The sequence below is a fragment of the Calypte anna genome, chromosome 2 (genome assembly GCF_003957555.1).
Source record: "Calypte anna isolate BGI_N300 chromosome 2, bCalAnn1_v1.p, whole genome shotgun sequence".
Lineage (NCBI taxonomy): Eukaryota > Metazoa > Chordata > Aves > Apodiformes > Trochilidae > Calypte > Calypte anna.
Genome location: NC_044245.1, coordinates 61,570,944 through 61,598,605, shown reverse-complemented (window position 1 = coordinate 61,598,605; position 27,662 = coordinate 61,570,944). Strand labels below are relative to the sequence as shown.

The 27,662-nt window shown below is 39.6% G+C and overlaps 1 protein-coding gene across 1 annotated transcript; it reads right to left on the bottom strand.

Annotated features, from left to right (window-relative positions):
- Positions 1 to 566: 566 nt before the first annotated feature.
- DEK (DEK proto-oncogene) lies at positions 567 to 19,736 on the bottom strand. Its single transcript, XM_030445836.1, has 11 exons — positions 19,432 to 19,736; positions 17,355 to 17,504; positions 15,264 to 15,365; positions 14,667 to 14,776; positions 12,012 to 12,106; positions 11,100 to 11,220; positions 9,821 to 10,003; positions 6,809 to 6,941; positions 4,386 to 4,534; positions 3,117 to 3,185; positions 567 to 2,176 (listed from the first exon to the last, which is right to left on the bottom strand). Exons 2-11 carry the CDS (start codon positions 17,491 to 17,493, stop codon positions 2,165 to 2,167), a joined length of 1,113 nt encoding a protein of 370 aa, XP_030301696.1. The 5' UTR covers positions 17,494 to 17,504; positions 19,432 to 19,736; the 3' UTR covers positions 567 to 2,164.
- Between the last annotated feature and the right edge of the window lie 7,926 nt (positions 19,737 to 27,662).

Sequence of the window (27,662 nt, the reverse complement as noted above, 5' to 3'; positions counted from 1 at the left end):
AGATTTACACAATATATATGAACGATGCCAAGTTAATTTCTACTCCATCTGCACAATGACAAACAGCAAGTAATGTGTTTATACAATAAACAGAAATATATTATCCTAAGTTTCAATTAGAATTTGAATTACTAAAAATGGTCACAGTTGTGAGTCACTTACCTTAAAAACACTTCCTGATCTATATAATTAAGATCAACTGGTATATTTATGTAAAAATCACAAGGCTGTTCAAGTATTTGTAGAAAACCCAAGGAAAAACCTAACAAAACTTGGACACAAGTAACTTTTCACTTCAAAGCAGGACTTGAAAACCTCTGATGTTCTTAATTGCAATTTTAAATGTGTTCAGTTCAGAGAAAAACCAAACCAACCTCACAGAAGATATAAAATCTTATACTGGTGCAAGGACAGGTATTTCAGCAACTGGATCTTTAAAGAAGAGAAGCTTGCTGAATCAGGCTTGAATAGTCTCTACCAGATGAGATGAAGATAACAACCTTGTTTCTGTATAGTTTTTGTTTTTACTATACATTTGAACAAAAATTAATCAAGATTGATTTACATTTTGTGAAAGACATTTATTGAATACAAAACCCCCCCATTACATTCAGCCTTATTATAAATGATTACACGCAAATAAATTTCAAAGTGTGTGAAGATTAAGACTAACTGGCTGAACGTTTTCAGAATTTAGATCATTTAAGAACCCTTATTTCTCAACTGTACAATAATAAAATTCAAAAAAATACACTTTGTCTTTCCAGCAATACTACAGTCAGAGGGATTCTGTGCTTATGGCATTAATGGCAGCCCACACTTTGACAATGATTAGTTGCATGATTTCTAAGTGTAGAACTTCCCATATTACCAACAAGGTACGTGGAGAACAGAAACCTTAATAACCACTTTATGCAAAGAGTTCACTTTGATCTGAAAAGCTGTGGGCCAAAGTTCAAGACTGCAGGCTTTAAAGTACCATTGTCCATGCTGAGGCACCAGGGCTCTTGTTCAGGAGAGCTTTTCCATACAGGAGACCTTACCCACACCTGTCAGTGCTGCCTGATTCACAAGTCCCACTCTGGAATTCCAAAGCTATCAAGCTTCCCAACTGTGCATCTTGGATACCCACTTCCAAGATGATAGGCCATCCATTCAAGACACTAAACTAAAAGGTTTTTTGCAAAGTGAACTTTTGAAGTTTTCCTATATAATTTGAAGGTTTTTTTTTTTACTAGCTATTGAAACAAATGTATTTGTAGTCTTTTGTACAAAGTTGAATGCTGAAAAGCTTCAGTATAAAACTACAGTTTCTGTACAAGGAAAGATGGGGCCAACACTGTAAAACCTTAGCCCCTTTGTAGTTTCATGAAATTTTTGCATATCACTTTTCCTCACAGCCTCACTGCTGAACACTGGCATTTCATGTCATAAATCCTAAAGTAACAGGATTAAAAAACTGATCTGCACAAAAGAAATCTGAAACAACTGTATTTACACAACAGTAAGCCTCTTAAAAGTACAAAAATAACATCTATATGCCAATTAGTTACCATGCTTTGAAAGGTCCCTCTGCCTACACATGCAAGACAGTCATCTAGATTTAGAATATTTCTTCATCTGTAGAATGTAATAGAATATAAAAGCCATTAACATGTGACTAATTCTTGTTATTTTCAGAATGGGTATGTATTAAAAAAATACCTTTATAACCAATACTGCAATATTCCAGTCTCAGCATGTATACATACAGATAAGCAGCTTTCATCTTACTTGTTTTAAAATCTCCTGCAAGCTAATAATCCACACTAAAAAGCTTCAGTGGTACTAATGAATTTGGTAATACAAAGCAATTCAAAATGTACAAAAACTATAAAAAAGGGATCAGTTATTGCCATGCACAAAACTTAAGTATATTCAACTAAAAATTGCATCAAATGCAGTTTTGTTGATTTGTTTTTTATAAAAAAAAACAAAAAACAACAACCAAACCAGAGATACACAAAGCAATTTACATCAACACTCTTAACATTAGATCAGCAGAATCAGCTCTTACTAAATACCACAAGGGTAAGACACATTCCTTTTGCTGGTGCCTATCAGATTTTCAAAAATCCATGGAAGCACAGAACCAGGAATCTTCATTTCCCACAGTTTAAACAGATCATGAAATCAACTGGAGGGGAAAAAGAAAAAAAAAGGAAGAAAAAAAAAAAAAAAAAAAGGAAAAAAACCCCAATTAGTTTTCTCCTTATTATATACAGTCTCTTCTTTTGTATCTGACTATCAAGAATATGCAGTCTACTTTTACTACCACAGAAAACCAAGAACATCCCTACAGCAAATGTCTCTCTTATGTCTTTGCTAATTAGACACATGTATGCACAGCACAGAGCCGTAACTATAACCATGTATCAATATCTGCAAATGAAGCCACAAGGGAAGAGTTACTTTATTAACCCACTAAGCAAGCCTCACTTCTCTAGCTGCATTTTTAGTTTTGAGGCAAGCAAAAGTGATTTTCCCTCCCCTCCTCCCCCCCAAATTACTAACCAGAGACTGGACAATAAACCCTTTGTTGTGTGTACATTAGATCAGGCCTAATCTTCAGAGCAGAAAACTCAAAGGGAACATTGTAACTGTGTTACCAGAAGCACATAGAGAAAAATGATGGCTCTCCACCCTCTTTTGCCCTCTCCCATTGACAGAGCTTGCGGGTCTGCAAAACTGACACAACCTTATACACTGTTATCTGTGAATTAATGCAGTCAGAGCATGAATTATAGTGCACCTTGCAGCCAAGGCTGTAATTTAATGCCCATGTGTAGCTTCCAGAGAGTAAAGGTCATAAAAAAATATGATAGCCTTAATTTTAGTTCTGCTTACCAAAGAAATGTGTAAGAGTAGTAGTGGCATGCTAAGAAAATAGCATGAAGTGGTTATTTTGGAATTAAAAAAGAGCCAGAGTTCAGGTTTATCACAGCACTGAGCCTCCAAAATTATATACAGCAGGCTATTAAAACTAGTGTAACAGGATACCATGCCACTTTATAGTAGGCTGAAATAAAAAACCCAACACCCAACCCAGAATGTTTTCTAAATTAAAAAGTCATTACCTCTTTGACTGTTTCTTTAATGAAGTCTTTCCTGTCAGATAAGTCATAACTAGGGTAGTTTTCATACACCTAAAAAACAAACCTCAAATTACTTTCATTCACTGTATTATATGAATAGAAGGTTAAATGAAAGTAGGGTTAAATGAAAATAGTTAAATGAAAATTGGTAAGGTACTTCTAGTATTACAACAGTATAATTCTCTTTTAAGTAGGGAAAGCAACAGGCTTGTTTTCCTGTCCTTATTTTGACCACAGAAAAAAATAGATGTATTTAAGTATTTATGTTTGATCACTGACTAAACTGGTACTATACTGTACTTTTTCACATCAACAAACAGGTATGCCTGGGTTGCCATGTCAGGCAAATAAGAATTCTCCAATCTTTGTTTTGCATGCCCTCTAAGTAGCCAAATACCCCTGCATTCATGTAAGGAACTAAACAAGTATCAAATCTTATTTGTTTTTTTGATAATAGGTAAAACTGTGATCTTTTCAAGTGACTGATAGAAGAGTAAATATGTTTGAATGCTAGTCTACAACTGTTTGTTGGTTAACTGGGTGGGAGAAGACCAAACAAAAAACAGATCAGCCAATGCAAAGTATTTCATTTCAGTATACCAAAATTTCAGACTTACAGAATGACTATAAACATAAGAAGTTTGTACAGAATATAAATACACAGTTCTCATAATAACAACCTCTGGTTTAATTTTCTCAAGACAACTTCTTGGAAGAACTAGGAACACAAACATGTCAATTAAGTTACTGCAGAAAATGTTAAGATAACAGCATTTTCTCTGTTTGGGTCACTTCCCCACCTTTGTTTTCTGGCCACATACCCCCCTTCTGGCACCTGTCCTGACAATCAATGGATTCCTTGCTGAACTGATTCAACTAGCTCAGCTAAGAACTTCAGTTTTTGCTGACAGATGAGTCAAATGGACTCAACAGATGAAGAATGAGAGCAAGAAATGTACAGAGAAGAGAGCAGGACACAGCCCTCCCTTATTGACAATAGCAAGCTGCTACACCATCTTTCCATGCTACTTTCCATGTAGCTAATTTTTCTTCAGAGTTCCCTTCCAATGTTTGGCATCACTGTTGCATAGCTTAAGATTAAAGCTCTTGTTACAGCTGCTAACAAGTAAATAAATCAATGCAAAGCTACTTTGTTTTTGAAACACTTGCAGAGTGCAAGCCTCCGTTTCTGAAATGATGACAAAAGTCAGTTCACTGCCTAAAAGAGATTTCGAAATGTTATTTACTTACCTCCTTGCAAATTTGTTTCATTGTGACCTCCTCCAAGTTTGCATTTGCCAACAATTTTTTGACAGTTTCCTTAAGTTCTTCATCTGTGGGTGGTTTCTTCAGCTTTTTAATTAAAGGTTCATCATCTGAACTATCATCAGACTCACTTTCTAAATATGAAAAAAAAAAATTGGATTGTAACAGCAGATTTTCAAATTGTTTGCCTACTTCCTCCAAAACAGATGGCATCAGAACTTCCCCCAAACATCTGATATAAATATTCTCCCTTAAAGTCAACATCTTACAATCCATGTAACACAGAGCTAATGCTTTAAGTACTTTCTCTATGATTCTGCCTCACTTTTAACGAACTAATTTATTAATCAATATGTACTCTAGAAAGTATGGGTCAGATTAAATTAATCTATCAAACTAAGAAAAGGTTGACTACAACAATTCAAAAGTGAGGTATTTTGGCCCTAAAACAGCACTTATTTGCTTTACAAAGGAGATTGGATTTTGTTCTTTCCCCAGCAGTGCTGTGCACTGAGATCTAGTAATTTCCCAATGCCTTATCACTGAAGATGCTATCAGAAACACCATAACAACAAATTGAAAGAATCATAAAGGAAGTGATGAAGCACAGGGCACAACTACAATCTTTTCCAGCAGCAGAAAATGGCACTGAACGACTCCAACAACCACACAGTTCCTCTACTGCCAAGAAGGCAGAAATTCAAATGAGATGCCAAACAATCTAGATGATGAGCTTACTGAAAGGCCTATTTAACATTTTGATTTTTGTACTGCAGACTTAGAACAGAAATGCAGAAGAAGCAGAGAAGAAATTATGACTATACTATGTAATATACATGGAAAACACCTATATAATTTTTTCCCTATGTATATATAATGTTGGTGACAAAAGAAACCATAAGCACACATTGTCAGGTACATTAGTACTACAGGCAGCCAATCTGTTAAGCACAGGCCAGTTTACTTTCCTGAGAAATAAGGCTATGAATAAAGTTTAGCATAACTCTATATCTAAGGGTTTAACCATTCCTTTTTTTAATGCACTGACGAAGCAGGTAAATAATTTGAACTGATGCCCATGTTATTGCATACAAATGCCAATGCTGGCATTAAATCAAGCATCTTTGCAGTACAGATATATGCTGCATTAATAATTCATACAACTGTGACAGAGATATGGCTGTTATCTCATAGAGTGCCAGAGAATTTAAGGTGGGAATGGACCTCTGGAGATCAACTGGTTTAAGCCACTACTTGAAACAGGGCCAACAGGGAGATGTTTGCTTGGGCCTCTGCCAGGTTGAGTTCTGAACATCTTCAACAATGGGGATTCTACAGCTGCTCCAGTCCCCATTTCTGTGTTACCACTTTGTGGTGAAGTTTTCCTTCCACGAACATCTAATTGCAATTTCCCTGGTGACAGCCGGTGCCTCCCATCCTCTCAGAGTGCACCTCCAAGCAGAGCCTGACCCTGCCTTCCCCATCCTCTTCCCTTTGGGAGTTGCAGGCTGCAGTATGATCCCCCTTTATCTGCCTCCTCTGAAGGCTGAACAAGCCCAGCTCTCTCAGCCTCCCCTCCTCAAGTGTGTGCTCCAGTCCCCAGGGCCATCTTGGTGACCTTCCACTGAACTCATTCCAGCGTGTCCATGTCTGTCCTGCACCAGGAAGCCCAAGGCTGGACACATCATTCCCAAGGCAGACTTAAAAGTGATGAGCAGGGAATAATAATCACTCCCCTCCATCTGCTGGTTGCACACTTGCTGAAGCATCCCAGAGTGCTCTCAGTGCTCCTTATCACACAGGCACACTGTTGAATTGCCTTCAACTCATTGTCTGCAAGAACCATCTGCCCCTAACCAGCTCCTTTTCTGCAATGCTGCTTAGAAAGAAACCTGCACTGCTGCAACCTTTACATAGGTATTAAGAAACTCAGTTGTATGTGTACCTTTTCCACATATTGTCAGGTAAGAGAAAACCAACAGTAACAGGACACGCGTAGAACCAATATCTACATAACAAAAACCAACATCAAGCTGCTGAAGAAAGACATACACAGTGAGATACTACTGGGCTAGGTGCAAGACTTGCGTGGAGTCACTACAGAGACATCAACAGATTTTTGCTAACCTCCTCCTGGAAGAAATGGAGAACAAGGCTAATATTTTCAATTTATATACAAGGTATACATATGGTGAACAGAAATGAAGCAGAAAGTATGTGCAGACCAAGAAGTGGGCTTTTTTTTTTCATAACTATTGCAAGGAAAGAAAGATCAAGTAAGAAGCCAAAAATTAATCAAACTATATTTTCTTTCACAATGAGGTAAAATTTTTTGCTTTCTTATAACTGGCATACCAGTTAAGCTAAGAAAAAAAAAAGTATGATGAAAGTATGAAAAAAACATTTACCTTTTCTAGAACTGTTCTGATTTTTTTTAGTAGTGCTGCTATCTGCCTTCTTGACATTTGCACCTTTCACAGCTTTCTTCGGTTTGGAAGTAATCTTTTTAGATTTTTCTCTTTTAGATGCCTTTCTAGGGGGCTATAAAGAAGAAAAACAGAAGAATTCAATGATGGTTTCTACCCAAACAATCTGTAATTCTTTTCCACAAAGGAATGTATCCTTTTTGTCAGTACAAACTAAACCAGCAAATTCTATTACTATATTGTACTAGCAATTTCTGCCCCTATACCATAGGGTGAGTAAGTCCACAAAGACTACACCTACATTCTTAAATTTTACACTCTCCTTCTATGTGGCCTCTTAAACTCAAACAGCTCAGACTTGTAGATGATACTAGTGTTATGTTTCCACTACCACTTTCCATTCATAATGATTTATGAATGGACATATGACCTTATGAAATAATTTTAAAGACATTCCTTTCAAAGAGGACATTGTATGTTGTATTTAATTACTTGTAGATACTATAGTTCTCCAAGAACTACAATAACTCATAGTTAACTCATAGTTTGACCAACTAATGTGAGTAGTAAACCCATGAAATTATTGCATTAAGTTAACATCAAGAGAAGAAATTTGGAACATAAATACACTAAGTATCCACATCCGTGCACTGCGTTTTTGGCACAAATTAAATGCATACTTAAACCACAAATTCTGTAGATAGTACTTCTGACAAGGCTGAAAATGTTCCTCACAGAAACATGGAACACTGGCCAGTATTAACCATACCTCACAGAAAAAAGCATCATGAAACAAAAAATATTAACTAAAATTATTTACTAATTTTGTAATTCTAGTTTGTATTTTAAATGATAGTTAACTGAGCAAATTATCACATCTAAACAATTAAGCTTTGTTCATGTAACTACTAACTGCTTCTTCTATTAGTAGCTGGTGCAATTCATGAAACAAGTATTTAATAAATACATTGCTTGCTCAGTTACAGTTGCACTCACTCTTGTGTTAAATGAAGGATAAACTTTTACTCTTGAAATTCAGCAAATGCCCTCAAGGATCACCCCATTTTTAAATAAATGTTTGTACTTTAACTTTTAGCTTTTGAGTTTTTGCTAGAGCTTCACCACCAGCTACAAAGCCAGAAGTTAAACCCAGCACTCACTTTCAGTTTTAAATAAAATTATGCTCCCCATCATACATAAATATTTCAGGTATCTTTTGCTTCCAGGTAACTGTACTGTTTTTGGGTTTTTGTATTGTTGAAAGAAAGACTTGCAATCAAGAGAGACATGCAACTCTGAGGACAACATACTCCAGCCACTCTATGCTTAAGATTCCAGTGGAGTCTGGAATTAGATATTCCAGCAGATATGCTGCCTCCATCCTTCCACATATATGTAGTATGGTAGAAGGTAATTTTTTTTTTTTAAAGAGTTGGATTCTTAAAGCTGTACAAATGCAGAGACTTTCCATTACACCATTTCCTATATTCAAACCAATTTGATGTAGTGTTTTTGTAACAAGACTTCAGTCTATGCAGCTGCTGCCTGGCAGGCATGTCTAACTCCTACCATCTTGAAAAACAGGCAAAGAACTGGCAAAGTACAACCAGTTAGATTAATGGGGTTTACTATTAAATTTTTGATAAGACTTTTTCTTCATTAGTTTGGAAGTTCTGATCTGTTTTTTAAATAAGTTATTGACAAATTTTCTAAAAGAGAATGTGCCTCTGAAAGCAGTATATCTCTCCTCATTGCAGGAGGAATGTTTTGCTGAAGAGATGTCTCTTTCTCTTTGCCACTTGTGGGGAAAGAAAAAGACAAACTAACAATTAAGTTTGTTTCATGGAAGCATAGAAAATTGTCTTGAACGATCTTTTTAAATTAAAACCACCACATATCAAAATGACAGCAACAAAAAAACTGTTAAAGTTACATAAATTGGCCTTTCAACAAAAGATTTTTGTTACTGCTTGCTCCAGCTCAGACTATTTACTTAATAGCTTGTCATCATACTTCCACTGCCATGGACAGAATGTAAGCCAAGTAAATAATGGTCTTGCATTACAGCCAAAGGTTCCATAGTTTACATAACAAATTTCCTTGGACACCAGCAGTCAACCAATTGCTGTTTGCTGCAGGGCTCTGATTAAGGCTAAAAAGGCAGTCCCACCTAAGTAAAAATATAGGATAAGATTAAGCCTGTAGCTCCTTTTAATTTCTTTTTTCCAGGCTTCAAGCACATGGACAAATCAGCATACAATATGTACTAAAATCAGCTGTGCACTTGTACTTGGCCTCCATGTTTTGTGTCTGTTCTGTAACTAAGTCCAGCTTGCTGCAAAAGGCAGAGGGAAAGGTATTTTGCATTTAAATATAAGGTTCATCTCACTTCTCTCCTACTATGTGAGGCTAAAAGAAGCTTCAAACAGAATGAGATATAGTGAGATGAGAACACTTTGAAGTTTGCAGAATCTTTGTAAGACCTTACTATGTTGTTCACTTTATGATCCAAAACGCAAAACTCTACAAGAGAGATTAGGGCATAAATCCAGGAGAAATATGGAATCGAGATGCAAAACCAAGTTGACCAGGGACTGTAAGTAGGTTTGAAGTTAGGTCCTAGGCATCTAATCAAACCCTACAAAGAAAAACAGATAGATACTGGGAAATCTTACAAATTACAGTAAAGCTATCACAAGATGAAAAGGCAATAAATTATGTTGGAAATCCTGGCAGCCCCAAAATGACTCAGCAAATTATTTTAAGGTGCACACATACATCTACGAAACAGAACCTTTGCCACTAAGAGATGATAAAAATTCTCTTATAAATGACAGATGCGCTCCCTCTTCCTTCAAACTATTCATTCAGTACATAACTTACCTCCCATGCATGTGCAAAGACTTAACGTATGACAATGGGTTCCAAGAATTACCAATTGCAGAGAAATGTTTTTAGCTCAATATTGAGAAAACAAGCAAAACACCTCATTACCTCATCTTCACTTTCTTTCTCTTCTGAAGAGTCATCCTTTTCCTTCTTTTCGTCTTCTTCACTACTGGATTCATCTGACAAGATCTCTGGGCACTTGGTGCGTTTGGCTTTTCTTGTTGTTCCAGTGCTGCTGCGTTCTTTTTTGCCACCTTTGCTTGGTGTTTTTTTTGACTTTGGTAATGGCTGAGAAACAAGGATGTGTGTAATCCAAGGAGGAATACAAAAATGAATTTTGAAAATATAAATACCAGCAAACCACATGAAGGAGCAGCAAACAAATATAGAAGTCTCTCCATAGCAAAACCAAGGACTATTTTATGTACTACACTTAATTCATAACATTTTGCAGTCAGCAGAAATTCAGTATAGAGGTGGCACCGAGCAAAATGAAGTTTCAGTTCACAGTTAGGCACCCCATCCACTCCCTTAACCAAAGATCTTCAAAGACTGGAGGGAAGGGAAGCAAGAAAGAACAACCCAGAAGTCTTTAACCTACCTATGCCTCCTAAACCTAAAAACCAAGCTTTTTCTTCTGGTAACTCATTAGCTTACAACTCGTCAGAAAACTTAAAGGTAGGGATTCTGTCATGACGTACACAAAAGTGCATTTCACCATCACTCAGTACCACTGTCACTAAGGCAGCAGACTCCTTGTTCACATCCCTTACCAGTTTTGCTGGGAATAAATTTAATTCCCTGAGGAACAGTCTAGTTATTTAAGTATTTCTTTTAGATTTAAAAACTGAAAGTCCAAGATTATCAATAATGGACTTAAGGAGTCAACCAGCTGAATCCAGTGCACTAGCACACAGGCATTAAAGGAAGTTCTCCTAGCCTTCTGACAAATTTTATTTGGTGATAAAGTGTGATGATGCACACCTTCCAACTTGTAGCATACTCAAGTAAGACATGCCAGCTTATTTTCCTATTCTTTTCAGTTTTGTTCCCTTGCTTGACATTTTTTTTCTACTCACACATTATGTCTATTCCCCTCATTTCATACACAAAGTAGAAACTACCTATAGTATTTGGGTGTGGATCTCTCTAATTAGCTTTGTGTGCTAACCACATATGTTTCCATGCACTAACAGTGTATAACAAGGACACTTCCATGAAGCATATAATTTCTAAGTCCTTACTCCATTATGGACATCTGCAGGAGAAGACCTTTCTTTCAAGAAGGCATCTACTCTGAGTCACAACAGTAACTGTACTGCCACTGGTAACAAGCAAATAAATACACAGCATATAAAAGCAAGAGTAACAACCTGCACCTCACCTTGCCTGAAGATTTTGGATTCATTAAGAAGTTTAAGATTCTGGTTACCAGCTCACTATTAACTCCTGATCTTTCCAAGTCAAGAACTTCACAGATACTTTTCAACATAGCATTTCTAAATCTGGAGACAGAAAAAAAAAAAAAAAAAAAGAAGAAAATTAATCAGTATCACATCACATCCTAAATAATCAGGCCCCACCTGACTGCTAGAAGGTGCTGCTTGTGTCTGCAAATTCTTCCCAGCAAAGTGGTACTAAAACCAAAAACTAAAAAGCCCCCAACAATTTAGAAACAATTCTGTAGAAATTATTAGTTCATACATTTGTTTTGACTAGTTGCATAACATGCAAGAACATGTTTAAAACTTTTCAATCCAGAGAAAACTAAGCTGCAGCAGCTTCTCCTTTTAATAGATAGCCACTTACATGGGAAGACATCGGAAAAAAAAAAAAAAAAAAAAGATTTTAGACTAGTTGCTACAGCAATTCTAGGAATAAGACTTTAATATGCAGTAAGCAGAAATAGCTTTGTTCTGAAGGAGGAAGATTTTAAGGCAGAGAAGGATGCAAGTTTGCACCAGGAATAGAGCACAATGTATTCCCAACATTTCGCTTACCCTGAGGAATGTTTTCTTCTCCCTTGACAGAAAACTCTGCTATCTAACATACAATAGTTACAGCCAGGACTGCAGGAATTACAAATAAAACGTTCAAAATCTGTCTTTTGAATATGTTTCTAGTTTTCTTAAGATATCAGTTCACGTGATTAAAATGAGCTCAGAAACAGATCACAGAGCTCTAAGAAATAGCCACTCAGATTGAAGTTTAAGTTTAATCTAAAGTAAAATTTTGAAAATAAAAAGGAATGTATAACATGAGTCAAACTATATTACGTAGCAATAGAGATCATTACTTTTTTAACATTTCTTCCTTCTTTTTGTATTGATCACTTCCTTTTTCAAATGGAAACCCGCTGAACTGACCCACATTCTTCTTCAGGGAAGCAACCTAGAACAGAACTCAGATTACTTTCCACTACAAGTACCATAAGATTGCAAGCAATTACATTTCTTAACTTTTCAGACAAGAAAAATAAATTCTAGCACTTATCTTTCTGCTAACAAAAATTTACACCTTTTAAGTTATAACCTACATGGATGATACCTTTATATGTTTCATGACAGCCAAAGTACAACAATTAAGTTGTGATCTTGGTAATTTCAATAACTTACTAAGCACAATCACCTGCCATTTCAAGCTTGGTTAGAACATAATACATAATTATTTAAAAGTTTGCATAAATGTGATCTAAAGAAGTTTGTTGCATGCTTTATACCATGTAATTTGTTATAGTGATTTTTATTTTTATATATAATCTGCTAAAGCAGATTTGCTTTCCTTGCTTTTCCAAAGTCTTACATAGAACCACGACTGTATTTTTGAAAATTTTTTCAGCATGACCAATTTTCACACATACCACCCAATTTACAACTTCTCCCAATACACCTGCAGTCTAAATAGGATTGAACTTTCATTGCCCTTATAATGGGAAAATTACTCCCATCAAGATCCCAAACATATTAATCTATTTGGTTTCACTCCAGCTCCTTTTACCAAAAAACCAACAAAAGCAAAACAAACCAAAAACAAAAAGCAAAAAGCTAAAAACATCCACAAATTTTTCATTGTGCTGAGATATTTTTAACACTATCAAGAGTAATTTGAACTCACTTTCAGTAATTCTACAAATTTTGTTCCTTGAGTTTCTCCATTAGTTTACAATTTTACCAAAGCTAAGCTCCTTTTCCAAAGAGAATTATCTTTGTCCAGCACCTAGAGAAAATTTGCACATGGTATGTGTTTTATTAAAAATGTTAATTACCATCCAAAGCACATACAGAACGTGCAAACAAGACAACATGGGATCTTGATCATATTAAACAGCATTCTGAGTTGCCCACAATTCTGATTAAACATAGGTTGGAATTAAACCATATTAATGTATTTGCAAGGAAATAGAAAAATCCTCATATCTTTGCATTCAAACCACTGGGGTGCTGCAGCACTCCAACTGGACTTTCCAATGGGTCTATGTCCAAAGGAATAAATGTAAAAGGGAAAAGCAGTGGGGTGGTGGAATTGCAACTAAATAAGTTGTGTGGGAGGGAAGGGTGAGAGCTGTATTTTAGCAACAGTTGGGTCTAATTAGTATGATTTAGGAGTGCTAAGTACTAATTTAGTTATATCATTCACACATAATATTAAAACTGTGTTTCTGTCACTTGATTAAATTATTATTAATTACAAAATCAATTATTAACAACAATATCATTGAGTTGTTAGTTTCTTAGTAATGTGTTGCATAATCAAACAGTAGTCTCTTAAATCAGTTATGCCTCAGATCAGCAATCTGAAGTGGGAAAAATGGAATTATAAGGTAATGGTACCCCACTACATCCACCCAAAGATAGCAGAAAAGTATTACAGCTTTAATGAAGGATAAATGGATGCAGTTCCATAGTACAGCCAGTTAAATAAAAAAGTTACATTGTTCTATTATTTTACCTTTACTACAAAAAAATCTAAATTCTACTGCAGAACAATACAAAAGTTTGCAAAACTGTATGCACAGAATCAGAAATTCACTATTCTGGTTCATTGCCATATTGAATAACGAGTATAATTCACAAAAGTATGTGAATTAATATATATCTTTCTTTTCCTGATAATTTGAGGCTGCTGGTTTCTAAGCTGGCTGTTCTTATCCAAAACACACAGAGATTAAAAACAAATTTCTGTAGATATAGTAAGTTTCTTGAAACAGAAAAATGTAATCTTTCATTATTTCTCTACATCCATTTTACCTCTATTAGCAAGGAAAATGGGTCATATTTCCTCTGAAATATAAGGCACAATCACTGATACGTAAAGGGCCTCAAGAAGCATTTGCTATTATATTTTCTTAAAGTTTCATCCTTAACAACAAAAGTGAGCATGTAAGTTTTTTGTATTATCATAGTCTTAGACAAATGTGGCAAAAATCACTATTAAGACTCTATATATAAGTTTTATTTTCCACTGCTTTGTGAAAACTAAAGGAGAAAATTACTAGGTAAGTAGCAACATATTAAACCCCCCAAACGTGTAAAAGATAAAAGAAATAGAAGTACTAAGATAAAGCTATGTTGAAAAAACTACATGGCGTATTTTGACTATAATCTGCATTTCAGCAGCTCTTAACACACGAACCATAAATTATTTCCAATGTGTCCTCATAAGATAAGCTACCCCTCCCCATTAAAAAAAAAAGGAAATAAAAATATCTATATTTAAGCAGACTTAATGTTCAGTACACCTTTACAGATAATTTTTAATAGGGAAACCAGTTTACAAGATTTACAGAAATTATGGGCTTACATGGTCCTGCAACAATAATTTTCTAGATAGTCTGTAATAATTGCACTTAAAAAGTTGATCCACATGTGCAAATATAAAAAATTACATACTAAAGACATTTCTACTACACATGAAAACTAACAGGTATACAAGATTGATTTTCAGTTCTTACAGTGCCTGGCCTGTTGTAGAGGAGTTTGTGCAGGTTCCTAAGTTCATCTGTCTTCTTTTTACTCAGAAAGAATTGTATCCTTTCAATTTCACAGAGTTTTTGTCCTTTTCCTGAAACAGTTAAAATCAATTATGCTATTCATTGCATCCATATTTATCTATGTCCCTATAACTTCAAATATATTTTTTTAAGAAGGCAGTAAGTTATTTCAGAATAGCATCAGACATTAGAATAAGTGAAACATTAAGTAGGCCTTTTCCTACAATTTGGGCATCCTGACAGTCTCGTTATCTTCCTCACTTGATACTACCTAGACCAGGGTATATCGACCATGGCAACTACTCCTGCTTTTGTTAGTGGTGGCTAGGTTCTGAAGATCCTATTCCAGGTAAGTGGAAACATTATGTAACTTTTATGGGTTCAAACTGATGCTACAGAATAAAAAAAGGCTAATTACAGTAGCCTTACTACTTAAAAAAATGAAGCATGACTCTTAAGTTAGGTCTCATCTACAACAAATTAATAATTTTGTCTTTTAAAAGGTTTCATTCCCATTCTCCCAACACTCACAATTCTTACAGAAGAGGACAAGCTTACCTGGTGTAATTGTAAAAGGTTCCTTCTGTAATGAGGACACTTGCATGGTCAATCGGTCTACCTTCTTTTTCTCCCTTTTTCCTTCAACAATGAGACTCTTCTCTGCAAAAGACAGCTTCCTTAAACAGTATTTTTCATTACATGAGCAGATTTGCTGTAGTGGCAGGCAATATAACAGTGAAACTTTGAAATGGCAAACCAAAATAGATAATGACATACCTTAGGCTAATAGGTCAATGGGATTTATGGAGCTGTATAAATATAACTAGAGGAGTCTCTAGTTCTTAACCACAATCCTGCACCCAACTTAACCTTGAAAACAAGACTGGGCATCTCCTAAAAGGAACTTCACCTCACAATGGAGACAGCAGTACCATGCATTTTCAGAAACCCACCCTTCTCTCCCTTCACTGCCTGAGGTACAGAACTAACACTGTTTATAGAACTGCTCAGGCTGGAAAAGACCTTCAAGATCATCAAGTCCATCCTTGTCTTAACCCTATTACCCTATTCACGATGATCCATCACTAAAACATGTCCCCAAGCACCACATCCAGACGATTTTTAAACACATTCAGGGCTGGAAACTCAACCACCTCCCTTGGGAGTCTTTTCCAGTGCTTAACAACCCTTTCTATACAGAAGTTTCTCCTGACTCAATGTGAAAGTATTTCCCCTTGTCATCTCTCACCAGAGAGAAGAGACCAACACCACTGTCACTACAGCCTCCTGTTTGCTACCCTCCTTACTGGACACACAAGCCCCTACACACATGGCTCCACTTCAGCTCTCTCAGGAAGAATACTACCACCAGATGGGCAAAAGGAAAGTTTAGCATGCCTGAAGACACTTTCTCTTCCCAGCACTGGGCTGAACTGCCTACATATAATGGCAGGTGAGGAAAATGCACAAGCCTAGTGGGAGGTTACAACACACCGGAGAGCTACGCAATGTGGAATTCTGCAGGGCACAATACAAGCATCACAAATGCTGCAGGAATACAATTCTCAGTAATTTCAGTTCTGCTTAGTAATGAATACAATCTAATTGTTTCATGCTACTTTAATGATACCATGTCAGGAGAAAAAAGCAAAGCTTCACCGGAAAATTTCATATTAAAATACTTGACCTACAATCACATAATGAGCTATCTTTAGTGATCAACAGATGGGCTCTCCTAGCTTTAACATCTGAAAGCAGCTTCAAAATGCATATGATCATCATTAAAACTGAATACATATCTTCTGAAAACAGAGCAAAACATATTTGTGTTTAAATGAAACAGGTGTTTCCAAAAAACCCAGTTCTAATTACTCTAATGTCTCCCAAGAAGCATAATCTCTTTCCTTTCTACTACCTTTCCTGAACACAAACTTCAGCTCTTTTAAGAATCCATATCCAGCAGTAACTTAGTTTTAACTGTGCCATACTGCAGCTCTATTTCTGTGGATGCTTCCACAATGGAAATTAGTATTTTTACATAATAGTTCCTTCACCACATCTTGTATCCCCTGACTACCCCCTTCCAATTAGAGCCACAATAAAAAACTTGCCTCGCGTGCATGTCCTACATCACCATGATTGCTCCTGACAAAGTGAGTCAAATGGGATATCACCCCTCCAATCTAATTTAACTTTGGTACCCAGAAAAACTGCTTAACTACCATGAACTAAAAAGACATTTGTCTTGCTTCCAAAGCTACTGCATGGACTTTCATGCTTCTCTCTTTTGAAAACAAGGATCACTTCAGAGTGTTACTTGCAAGAAAAGGATTTTTTTTTTTGCGTATACATTTTTATAATAATTTGGTAAAGGATGATACGTCTTTGAATTTAGTAGTTTATATAACAACAAAACAGCCCTACCATAGGAACCCAGGAACCTGCCAATACCTTCAATCATTCCTGAAGAACATTATCACTGTTCCTAGTGTTGCCTGTTAAAGTCTACAGGGAAGCAAACTCAAGAGACAGATGTACCATGGAATCTCCTAAACAGCAATTGTACAATCTGCCATGATCACAGGAGACTGCATTAAGTAAGCTGTGCCTTTTTTTAAAGGACAACTTGCTAAGTGGAAAAACATGTACCCTTTTCTTCTTCCTCCTCCTCCTCTTCCTCTTCTTCATCTTCATCACTTTCCTCTGCTTTGTTTTCAGTTTCAGGTTCTTTCTCATCTGCTTTTTCAGAAGACATTGTATCTTCTTTTGATGAAACCGTGGAAGACATGGTGAATGGTTCTGTAAAAAGCAGGCAGTGAAACCATAAGCAGTATAGTGTTATACATGAAAAATACCAGAACCTGGATTTAAAAAAAGATTGTATGGCACTATCATAGTGTTCATACTGTGATTGCTTTCATTCTTTAAGACACAAAACTATTCTGCATACATACAATACAGTTTTTTTTCAGGTGGAGTTGCTATCCATTCTGCAAGTAGTCTGGTTAATAACGGTTTAAAACATTATCAATTCTTTCCACACACAAGTTTACAAGCTTGCTTTATGAAGCATTTGGAAACACCCACTCAAAACAGCTGAATGCTATTATCTGTTAAGAACTGTAGTGTTTCAAGGTACCACAATTTTAGTGTACTATACTACATACTATACCAACTGAACAGGTATTTCCCATAATGGTCAACTATACATGCAAGCTTTCCAATAAGTTAAACCAGGTACATATTTAGATGGGAAATGGGAACAGAAAAATGAAAAATAATTTAAAAGCAACTGAGAAAAAATTAACATTGCTTTCAGAATTCAAATAACCAAGATATCTTAGGGCTTGAAAATACTTCTGGTTTTTAACCTGCAGCCTTAGCACATTAAAAGAAAAGTTTAATCCTTAACATATTTAAGAGGAGTCTTTTCTTAGCATTTGAAGTGTTTAATGTGTATTAAAGTGTTTCAAAGTGTATTAACTTTAAAATGAAAGTACCTCACTTCAGCAAGTACCTATTTCCCTACTGACACAGAATACCTGTCTACTAAAGGAAGATGGGCGACATCTGTTCTTTTTAGAAAAGTTCTAGGTCTCAAACTCTTTCATTGTTTGCCGACCTGAAGCAAAATACTGTCAGCAGCTGTATAAACCCTTGGAGGAAAGGTATCACAATTAACTTTTTTTTTTCTCCCAATACTGATGTCAATATTAACTACAAGAGGTTGGACTCAACAAATAATAAACCCAACTGCTTATATGTCATATAAGCAGGTGCCAGAGAACAGCAACACTCCAAATGATGGAAGACATAAGTTCTATTAAAAATAGTCAAAGGACAAAGAAAGCTTCCTCCTCTTTGCTGGAACACTGTGAAAAAAAATAATTAATAACTCTTTCAGGGAATTCCTTCCAGTATTTCATTTGACTTGAAAAAGTAATCAGACTTTTTCACAATACTGCTCTCTGCATTTTACTTGTCTGCACAAGTGAAAAAGCAAGCCAAGTGACACACGTTGTCTGTCCTTCCCCTTGCAATGAGAGCAGAAGGGGAATAGGAAACTAAGAGACTTTCTAGCTTTTGAACGACCAGGTCGATAAGAACCATTTGATTACGGAAAAAGGGCACCGGTATCCACCTTTACGAAAGCTGAAGGCGGGGGTATTTTCGGCTGGGAGGGGGTATTCCCGCAAGTCGCCCCGAGAAGGATACTCGCGCACAAGCACCTCCCACCCGTCTTCCAGGACTTTTCAGGCACGGACTCGCCATCTGTCCCCTTCCCGACTTGCGAGCCAGCGGCCGGGGAAAGCGATGGCGACGGGCAGCGTTCAGAGGAGCCGGCGGCCAAGGAGAAGGGTGGCGAGGGCAGCGCCGAGCGCCATCCCCCTCCCCGAACGAAAAGGCAGCGAAACCGCTCCACCGCCGGGCCGTAGGGTGGCACAGAGAGCTCAGGAAACATCTCAAGCGGAAAACGCAGCCCGCCGGCCCGCAGAGGCCTGGAGGGAGGCAGCCCAGCATCGCCGGTGGGTGGGTCAAGCGTCCCGGGCATACAGCGTCCTCCCGGCGGGACGTGGAGCTCGGCAGCGCCGCGGCCCCGTTTCATGTCCCGCCATCACCCCCCACGCCCCCCCCGCCTCAGTGGGTATCCCGGGCAAGGTGGGAAAGGGGGGAAAGGCAGAAGCTCGCCCTCGGGCACCGTGATGGCCATGGCGGCGGGACCCACCTCGGCTCGAGCCCCGGCTTCTGGCTCCTTCCTCGGGCGCGGCTGAAGCGGCAACGGGAGCTGGAGACGACAATTACCGGAGAGGGGGGGGGAGGGCACAGGGAAGGGGCAGAGCCTTGCGCCCCGGCACACAGCGACACACACACACACGTCCCGCGGCGGTCGGTCGGACAGTCAGTCGGTCGGTCGGTCACTCTCTCTCGCCCTCCTTCCGTCCCTCCCTCTCCCCCGGAATCAACAAGGTTTTCAAAATGGCGGGTTCTCAGGCGGGGAGAAGGAAGCGGGAAGGCGGCGGCCAATCAGCGCCCGCTGCCCGGCCGGCGCGGGGAGGTGGAGGCAGGGGAGGGGCGGGTGCGTCCTCTGCGTAATGTGCCGTGACGTCATGCGGTGGCGTCATACCGCCCGGGGGGATCGGGGCGGGGATCAGGAGGAACGTCTCAGGGCAGGGTGACGGACCGACCCGTCCCGCCGCCGTCTCCAACACCGCCGTCCCCGCCGCCTTTCCAGGTCGTGACGCTCCGCGGGCCCAGGTTGAACGGCGCCGTTTCCGTCCAGTGCCGTCTTGCGGATCTGCCTCCTTCGTCCCCCCCTTGCTGGCGGGAAGGGCTGTGCCGTCCCGCTGTAAGGCAGCGGCCGCGGGTGGCGGAGAAGAAGCGTAGGGCGGCGGCTGCGGTGCTGAGGGGTGGGTGGCGGCCGACGGAAGAAAACGGGTGGTGAGTTAGGAGCCGGGGCTGAAGAGTGAGGTCTCCTCCTGATCTCTCTAAAATGTGGGGGTCACAGGTGCCCCCCCCCCCCAGCACCCCGAAGGAGTAAAGGCACCGTCGTGCTCTCCGTGGCCGGACAGAGTGTAATGGAGCATCCCCCCCTTTGAGGGCAGGCTGAGGGAGTTGGGGTTCTTCAGCTTCGAGAAGAGGAGGCTCCGAGGTGACCTTATAGCGACTTTCCAGTATCTGAAGGATACACAAGATCTGAAAGGCCCACAAGAATGCTGGGGTAGGGCTCTTTACACAGGTGTGTAGTGAGAGGACAAGAGGAAATGGTTTAAAACTTGAAGAGGGGAGATTTCCGTTAGACATTAGGAAGAAATTCCTCAATATGAGGGTGGTGAAACACTGGAACAGGTTGCCCAAGGAAGTGGTGATTGTCTCTTTCCTGAATGTGTTCAATGCCAGGTTGGATGGAGCCTTGAGCAGCCTGATTCAGGGGAAGGTGTCCCTGCCCATGCAGGGGGTTGGAACTTGATGATCTTTAAGGTCCCTTCCAACCCAAACCATTCTGTTCCATGATTCTATGATAATGTTCAAACCTGAGAGGAGGCCTGGCTGGCCTTAATGTTCCTTTGGCAGGAGTTGGGACTGCTCATAAAATGGGCTGGAGAACACAGTCACTCCAAGTAGCTGTCTGGAAGCCACGTTGTCCTGACAGCTGCTTTATGGGTGGTGTGAGTAGGTGTAGTCTGTGACTTGGGAGGGACCAGGTAAAGGGGTGGTATGAGAGGAGAAATGGGAAAGATGTCACTTCGATGTGAATTATTAATCTTAGGTGTGTGTAATGCATGTTGAATTGGTAATAAAGCTAGGAAATAGGCATAAAATAAATACTACAAAACTGAGTCTGAAGTAGGAAAATACTTAGGAAACACCACAATTCATGTAGTGTGTACAAAAGGAAAATCTGGGGGGTATATATTAATCACTCCCAGTTTAGGCAACAGAGACACAGATTCCTGTTTTTAGTTTCACAGATGGTGGTGGTCTTAAAAAGGAAAAATGTCAGTTATTTACCAACTGTACATAATTAGACAAGCCTAAAGTTAATACATAATAAAGAGACAAAAATATGGTTGAGCCATGGGCTGCACAAATGGCACAAGACAGATGTTTGAAGACAACTGACTACTTACTATAAGATTAATAGGTTTGGATTAGTTCAGAATTGTAAGAGAAGACATCCACAGGCTGTACTTTAGGTTGCAATAATAAATTAGACTGTCATTTTATAATGAGGGATGTGTTTACCCAATGGAGATGATTTACCTAATTAAACCATTTATGTTAATGCCCTACACATATCACATTAGAGGTGCATCTTGAAGAGAAATAGAAGATAATGGCTTCATTGATCCTTTTATTGAAGATGTATTGCTTTAGTAGCAGGTAGACCCCTATACATAGACGGAATCCAGTGTTTGGGAACTGGTCAGTCTTAGTGTAGATAACTTGCAGTTTGTTAGGTTCTTTCTTCTGGTAGAACTTCAGCAGCTATGATAACCAACTTTTTATTATTTATTTATTTATTTATTTAAACTGTTTCTGCCCTTCATAGTATCTCTTTTATTTATAAGTTTGTGGAGTTGTTTCAGTATGCTGTTACACAGTGTAGTGAATGGTACCAAATGCAACTTGAAAACGTAGGTTCTAGAAGACTAAACTGGAAAGGGATAAGCCATTCTAAGAGGATTTTAGAGTTAATGCAAGAGCTGCTTACTATAGCCTGCTGTTCTATATCTTTGATGCTGATAGCATCAAAGGGAGGCTACTCTCCTACTGACATAGTCCCAATGCTAAGGACATTCTTAGTTTTGGCAGCTAGCTCCGTCTGCCAGCACCAGTTCCATAAAACATAGCAATCCTGGAAGTTCTCTGAACTTTCTCTGATATTTCATACACCACAGGGCATGTTTCTTAGACATTGTAACTCAATAGAATTAAGTGGTGAAAACTGTTCTGAAGGTGTTGGAAAAAGAAGGAGCTGACATTTAAAGATTCATGGGCAAGCTTGTGTTGTGGGCTGGAATACACCAGGCAGTGCAATTTTAAACATGGTTACCAGCCTCTCTTAATTTATATAAAAAACTCTTTTCAGCTAGTTCAGAGCAGCTTGTATTAGCAAGCAATGTTGATTGGCTTCCAGTATAAAGCATATGAGCTTTTGCAAATAGAAGTGTATACCTCACAGAGTATAAACCATCCACCAAGATTCTGTTAATTTTGTTTCCACTGGTTATTGCAGCGTCATGCCATCAACCCAGAAACTAGCTGATCTTTGCTGTGGGCAAAATCACAGAAAAGGTCCTCTGTAGATTGCATCAAAGTAAGGACTCTGTAATTTTATCCATAGAGTAAATGCAACAAATTATGGGATGCTACTTTTTGATAACTGCACTTATTAAGTACAGTTGCTCTGTGTTCTTGTATGAGTCATCTAAGCATAGATAGACACGATTCAGTTTCTTTGTAAGTCATGTGATAATATACTTCATAGAAATGTCAAAGTGGCTTGTCTATGAAATGCTGGGAAAAGTCCAGTGTAAATGCCAAGTACATCTCTATTAACATCAGGAGCGTTACATGGCTTTAGAATCCAAGGGTTATATAATTGCTACAGAAAATAAGAACCTAAATGTGAGATTGTTATTCAGATAATCAACAGTTTACAAGACTAGAAACACTTGAAAACTATTTAAGCAGTATGGTGTGAATAATTACATATGCTGAGTATCTCCCCATGTTTGCTGCGTATTTGTGCAATATATTGACATTTTTAGATTATAAGAATACCTGCTTTGAAAAGTGCTTCCTAAGCACTTCTCATATCCTATGCTCTGCTTTTCATTCCCCATCTACGTGTTTCAGGATTAGCAGACTGTTGCATTATCCACACTCATTAGTTGTTTCTTACCCTTTAAGATCCTTAAACACCAGTTCTTGCAAACATAGAATGAGTAATTCACATGAATTGATCTAAACAGTATTTCAGAAATCTCTATATGGGCCATGTTTCACTAAATACATGCAAAGATTTAATAAAATTAATAAGAAACATCAGAGATAGACAATGCATGAAGATAGTACGTAAAGTCACATTTTCTGTGTGTGAATGACAACACTATTCTGTGGGACTGAACTCCGTGTTAGGATTTCCATCAACCTCCCAGTTACCACAAAGTTAAATTTTACTCTGCGGGGTTTGAAAATTACTGGTTTACTTTGCGTGTGTTTCATAACACCTAGAACTGTATATTCAGTTGATGCTTGCATGGCTGTTTACACCCAGAGGTACAGCTTGCGAGCTCTGGAGAGCTGATGGGTCCCGCTTGCAGGCGACATCCCTGCGACCTCTCGCTGAGGACAGGAGCGGTGAAAGGGCTTTCATCTCCAGGTGCCACATGCTGATTGCTCTTCAAGAAGAGTTAGCAGGATGGTTTCCCTCGTGAAGGTACCGCAACGCCAGAATCTGACCCCTGGTGAATGCTCACTCAGTTACTGGCCTCCTGCTACTTTTGGGAGTTTTGTAATGAATAGAGCACGGGTATGTGCCAGTTACCTGGGTAAATGCTATGTAACTCACACTTGAGAGAAAGAAACACACTGTCAGTTCGTTTATGCTTTCAGGTTTGAGCTAGTGAACTTCTACCTGACAGATCTATGGGTTTTGGTACAGTTGGTAATTTACAACTACACATTTTTAAACTCATTGTAAATGAGAAACATTTCCAGGGGTATTGCTGCTTTGCACAAGCGCAAGTTTGTGAAGTGAAACCGGTGGCTTTCCACGTGTCTAGCGTGTCGTTAGTGGCAGCCTGGGTTTAAAAAAAACCAACATGCCAAGCATCCAAAAACGAGAAAAAGGAAAATTTGGTAGTTTTCTAATAATTTAGGGTAATCTTGGTAATAATTTGCCGACATGTCATGATGTAACCTGACATTTTCCAGAAGACAAAGCTTTTCAGAGTGAGATTCCTTCCCCACTCAGCCGTCAGGTCTCTCTGAGACCCACCCGGCACCGAGCCCCCGTATCGCAGCGCTGGGGGGACGTTCAGTTCATTTGCCCTTTGGCGGAGGCAGCGGCGGCGCCGTCCGCTCTCAGAGGCCTGAGCGGCGGTGGCACCGCCCGGCCCTGCCCAGGCTGCCCTTTCCTCAGCTCGTGTGCGCAGGGGTTACCGGCCCCACTACCACTGGAATTCAAGAGCTGCGATCTGGCAGCTCTTCGGCCCGCGGCGGGCAGAAGAGCGGCGAAGAAAGGAGGAGTAGGGGGCGGACTCCAGCAGCTCCTCGGGACGCCCGTCCCCGCTGTCCCTCCTGCGGCGCATCACGGAGACTCCCGCCGCCAGCCCCACCGCCTCGCAGGCCTAGCCGCGGTGGCGAGGGGTACTGGTAGGGAGAGAACAGCCGAAACTGTCCGAGCGGTGAGAGGGGCTGCCCAGGCTGCCCTGCCCGCCCCCTTGGTCGCCGCGCTGCCGGCGCTGCCGCATCGCCTTCCCCCGGGCAGGCAGGTACCGGCACCGGTAGAAGAGCCCTTCGCTCCGTGCCCCGGGCCAGCCGGGCGGGCTTCTCCGCACCCGCTTCTCCGGGGGACAGGCGGTGACAGCTGGCTCGCGGCACGGGCATTAATTGCGTTATCGTCTGCAAAAGAGGTGAACTTCCCGCAGCTTTGGGATTTTCGTGCGATTCCTCTGGACTCTGGGAGCTTATGAATGCAGGTTTGCTCCACGGTTTGCTTCAGGGCTGGTACGGCGGGGTGAAGTTATTCAGTGGGGCTTTCAATTTACATACAAGTTATATTTTGAAGCCTAATTAAGGTGGTGGTGTTTTTTTTTTGTTTGTTTGTTTGTTTGTTTTTTTTTTGTTTGTTTGGTTGGTGTTTTGTTTTGTTTTGTTTTAGGGAACACTAAGGGTACTTACGCATGTAGTCTGTAATCTTGACAGTTGTTTTATGGTATTTTCCGCAAACCTTTTCTCCAGGAATGCTCTGCCACGTGTGGTGTGCAAGTGCAACACTACAAAAGCTTCTAAGCCTTGAGAAGACTGCTACTATGAAGAAGCTCACTTTTCAGATTTGAGCCCTTAATGTATATTTGGAAATACATGAAGTAGACACAGAAACAAGTTTTTCAAGTATGCACGATTTGTAGTTGAAACAATCGCATCTATTATATAGAAAAACCCTAGCTGAAGTTTTAAAATAATTGACATATCTGTATGTTATATCCAAGATACTTTAAAATTCCAGGGCCTACAATGTGAATTCTGTATGAATCATGTCTTATTTTTAAATTACTGGAATTTTCACACTGAAAATATTCATGGCATATTAAAGCAGTATCTGTGGCTTGGCTTAAGCTAACAAAATCCAGAAAGTTCACTGCGGAAGCAGAATATTTATCCTTATTTCACCTCTGTATGCTGCGTTTCTAGCAATTTCTTCTTACAGATTATGTAGTTATTAATTCCAGGGCTTGAGGTTTAGTGAAGTGAGTAAATGCCTGGTGGCCAAGTTCTGCTCCCAATTACTTCAGACTTTACACCACAGTAACAAATAGTTACAGGGCTCTTTCTTCTAGATTCACCTGACTGTAACTGGATACCGAATTTGTTCAAATAGCTTCTGTCATATTTTGTGACTTTTGTCAGCTTGCACCAGGCTTGTAATACAGGATTTATTAGTGAAGTGGATAATGTACAATTTAACTGAATCCCCTCTGTAAAAGGACTTGCAGACTTGGAAATATTGAAGTAACACGTGTTTTTAGTAGAAGCAAGAAACCACGATGCTGCTTTTTTTTGTGGCTAAAAGCTATAAGCATTCAGTTCTGATGACCTATTTAGGGGAATTCTGGTGTGATGGAAATAAAAGCTTTAGGGAAACTATTTTATGTGTACCCACATAAATAGCATTGCAAAGTCAAAATGAGAAGGACTTTTAAAGTTAAAAAAAGTCTTAAGGAATTCAAGTAATGACATTTTGAAATAGGGGCAACTTTAAATATAGGAGGCTCATATTTTCCTCTCTGATGGTCAGGCCTCAGGGGCTTCAGAGATTTCTGCATCTAGCTTCCCCTTTGAGTGAAGTGGGCACATTAGAGCCACAAAAGTATAAAGCCTTGGTGGACACTGATGCACAGTGCACCCTAATGACATCGAATCAGAAAGGGACAGAATCCGTCACTATTTCTGGAGTTATGGGGGGGATCTAAAGAACTGAGTATTGTGAAGGCTGGTGTGAGCCTCACTGGAATAAAGTGGTATAAACACCCTGTAGTGACTGTTCATGATGCTCTGTGCATCCTTGGCATAGACTACCTCAAGGGAGGTGATTTTGAGGACCCGAAAGGGTACCGGTGGTCCTTTGGTATTGTAGCTATAAAGACTAAGAATACAGAATGGCTGCATACTTTGCTTGTCCTTTCAGATAAATCCTTCGTAGTGGTGTTGCTGAAAACTAAAAGCAAGCAGGTGCCAACTACTACTGCATTAGTGCATCAGAGGCAATACTGCACCAACAGAGATGCTGTGATCCCCATTCACAAGCTGATCCGGCAACTAGAGAGCCACAGAGTGATCAGCAAGACTCACTCACCCTTCAACAGTCCTATATGGCCAGAGCCAAAGCCTAATGGAGAGTGGAGGCTGACAGTGCCCTGAATGAGGTTACACTACCACTAAGTGCTGCTGTGCCAGACATGCTAGAACTTCAGCTGGAGTCAAAGGCAGCCATGTGGTATGCTCCAGGAGAGACTTCATCCTCCTCTAGGATTTTGGGGTCGAAACTACAAAGGCTCTGAGGCCAACCACAAAGCCACTGAAAAAGAGATATTGGCCACATACGAAGGAGTTAGAGCTGCTTCAGAAGTGATTGGTACTGAAGTACAGCTCCTCCTGGTGCCACAATTACCTGTACTGGGTTTTATGTACACAGGTAGAGAATCTTCCCTTCATCACGCTACTGATGCTGCATGGAGTAAATGGATTGCCTTACTCTCACAGAGAGATAGAATAGAAAGACTCAATCGTCCAGGAATTGTAGAAGTGATAACAGACTGGCCAGAAGGCACACATTGTAATGCCACCAGAAGAAGGGGTAAAACGGGCTGAAGAAGCCCCACCATACGACCAGCTACCAGAGAATGAGAAACAATATGCTCTTTTCACTGATGGATCCTGTTGTCTGGTAGGAAGCTCTTTTGGAAGGAGAAAAGGAGTAAAGAGGTCACACCTGCAGCCCTCCTTTGGGGAGGAGCTGGCAAGATAAATGACCAAAATTGACCAGAGTATTCCATCCCATACACATCATACTCAATATAAATTTGAGGGATCACAAGGGTCAAACCCCTTCCTTCCTGCTTCTCCTTCTTTGCTTCTCCCTGTTTGCTTCAGCGTCCTAGGAGGATTCCGTCCGTTCCTCTGCCTCTGGTCCCGATCCTGATATATAGCTGATATAGCTGTAAGAGA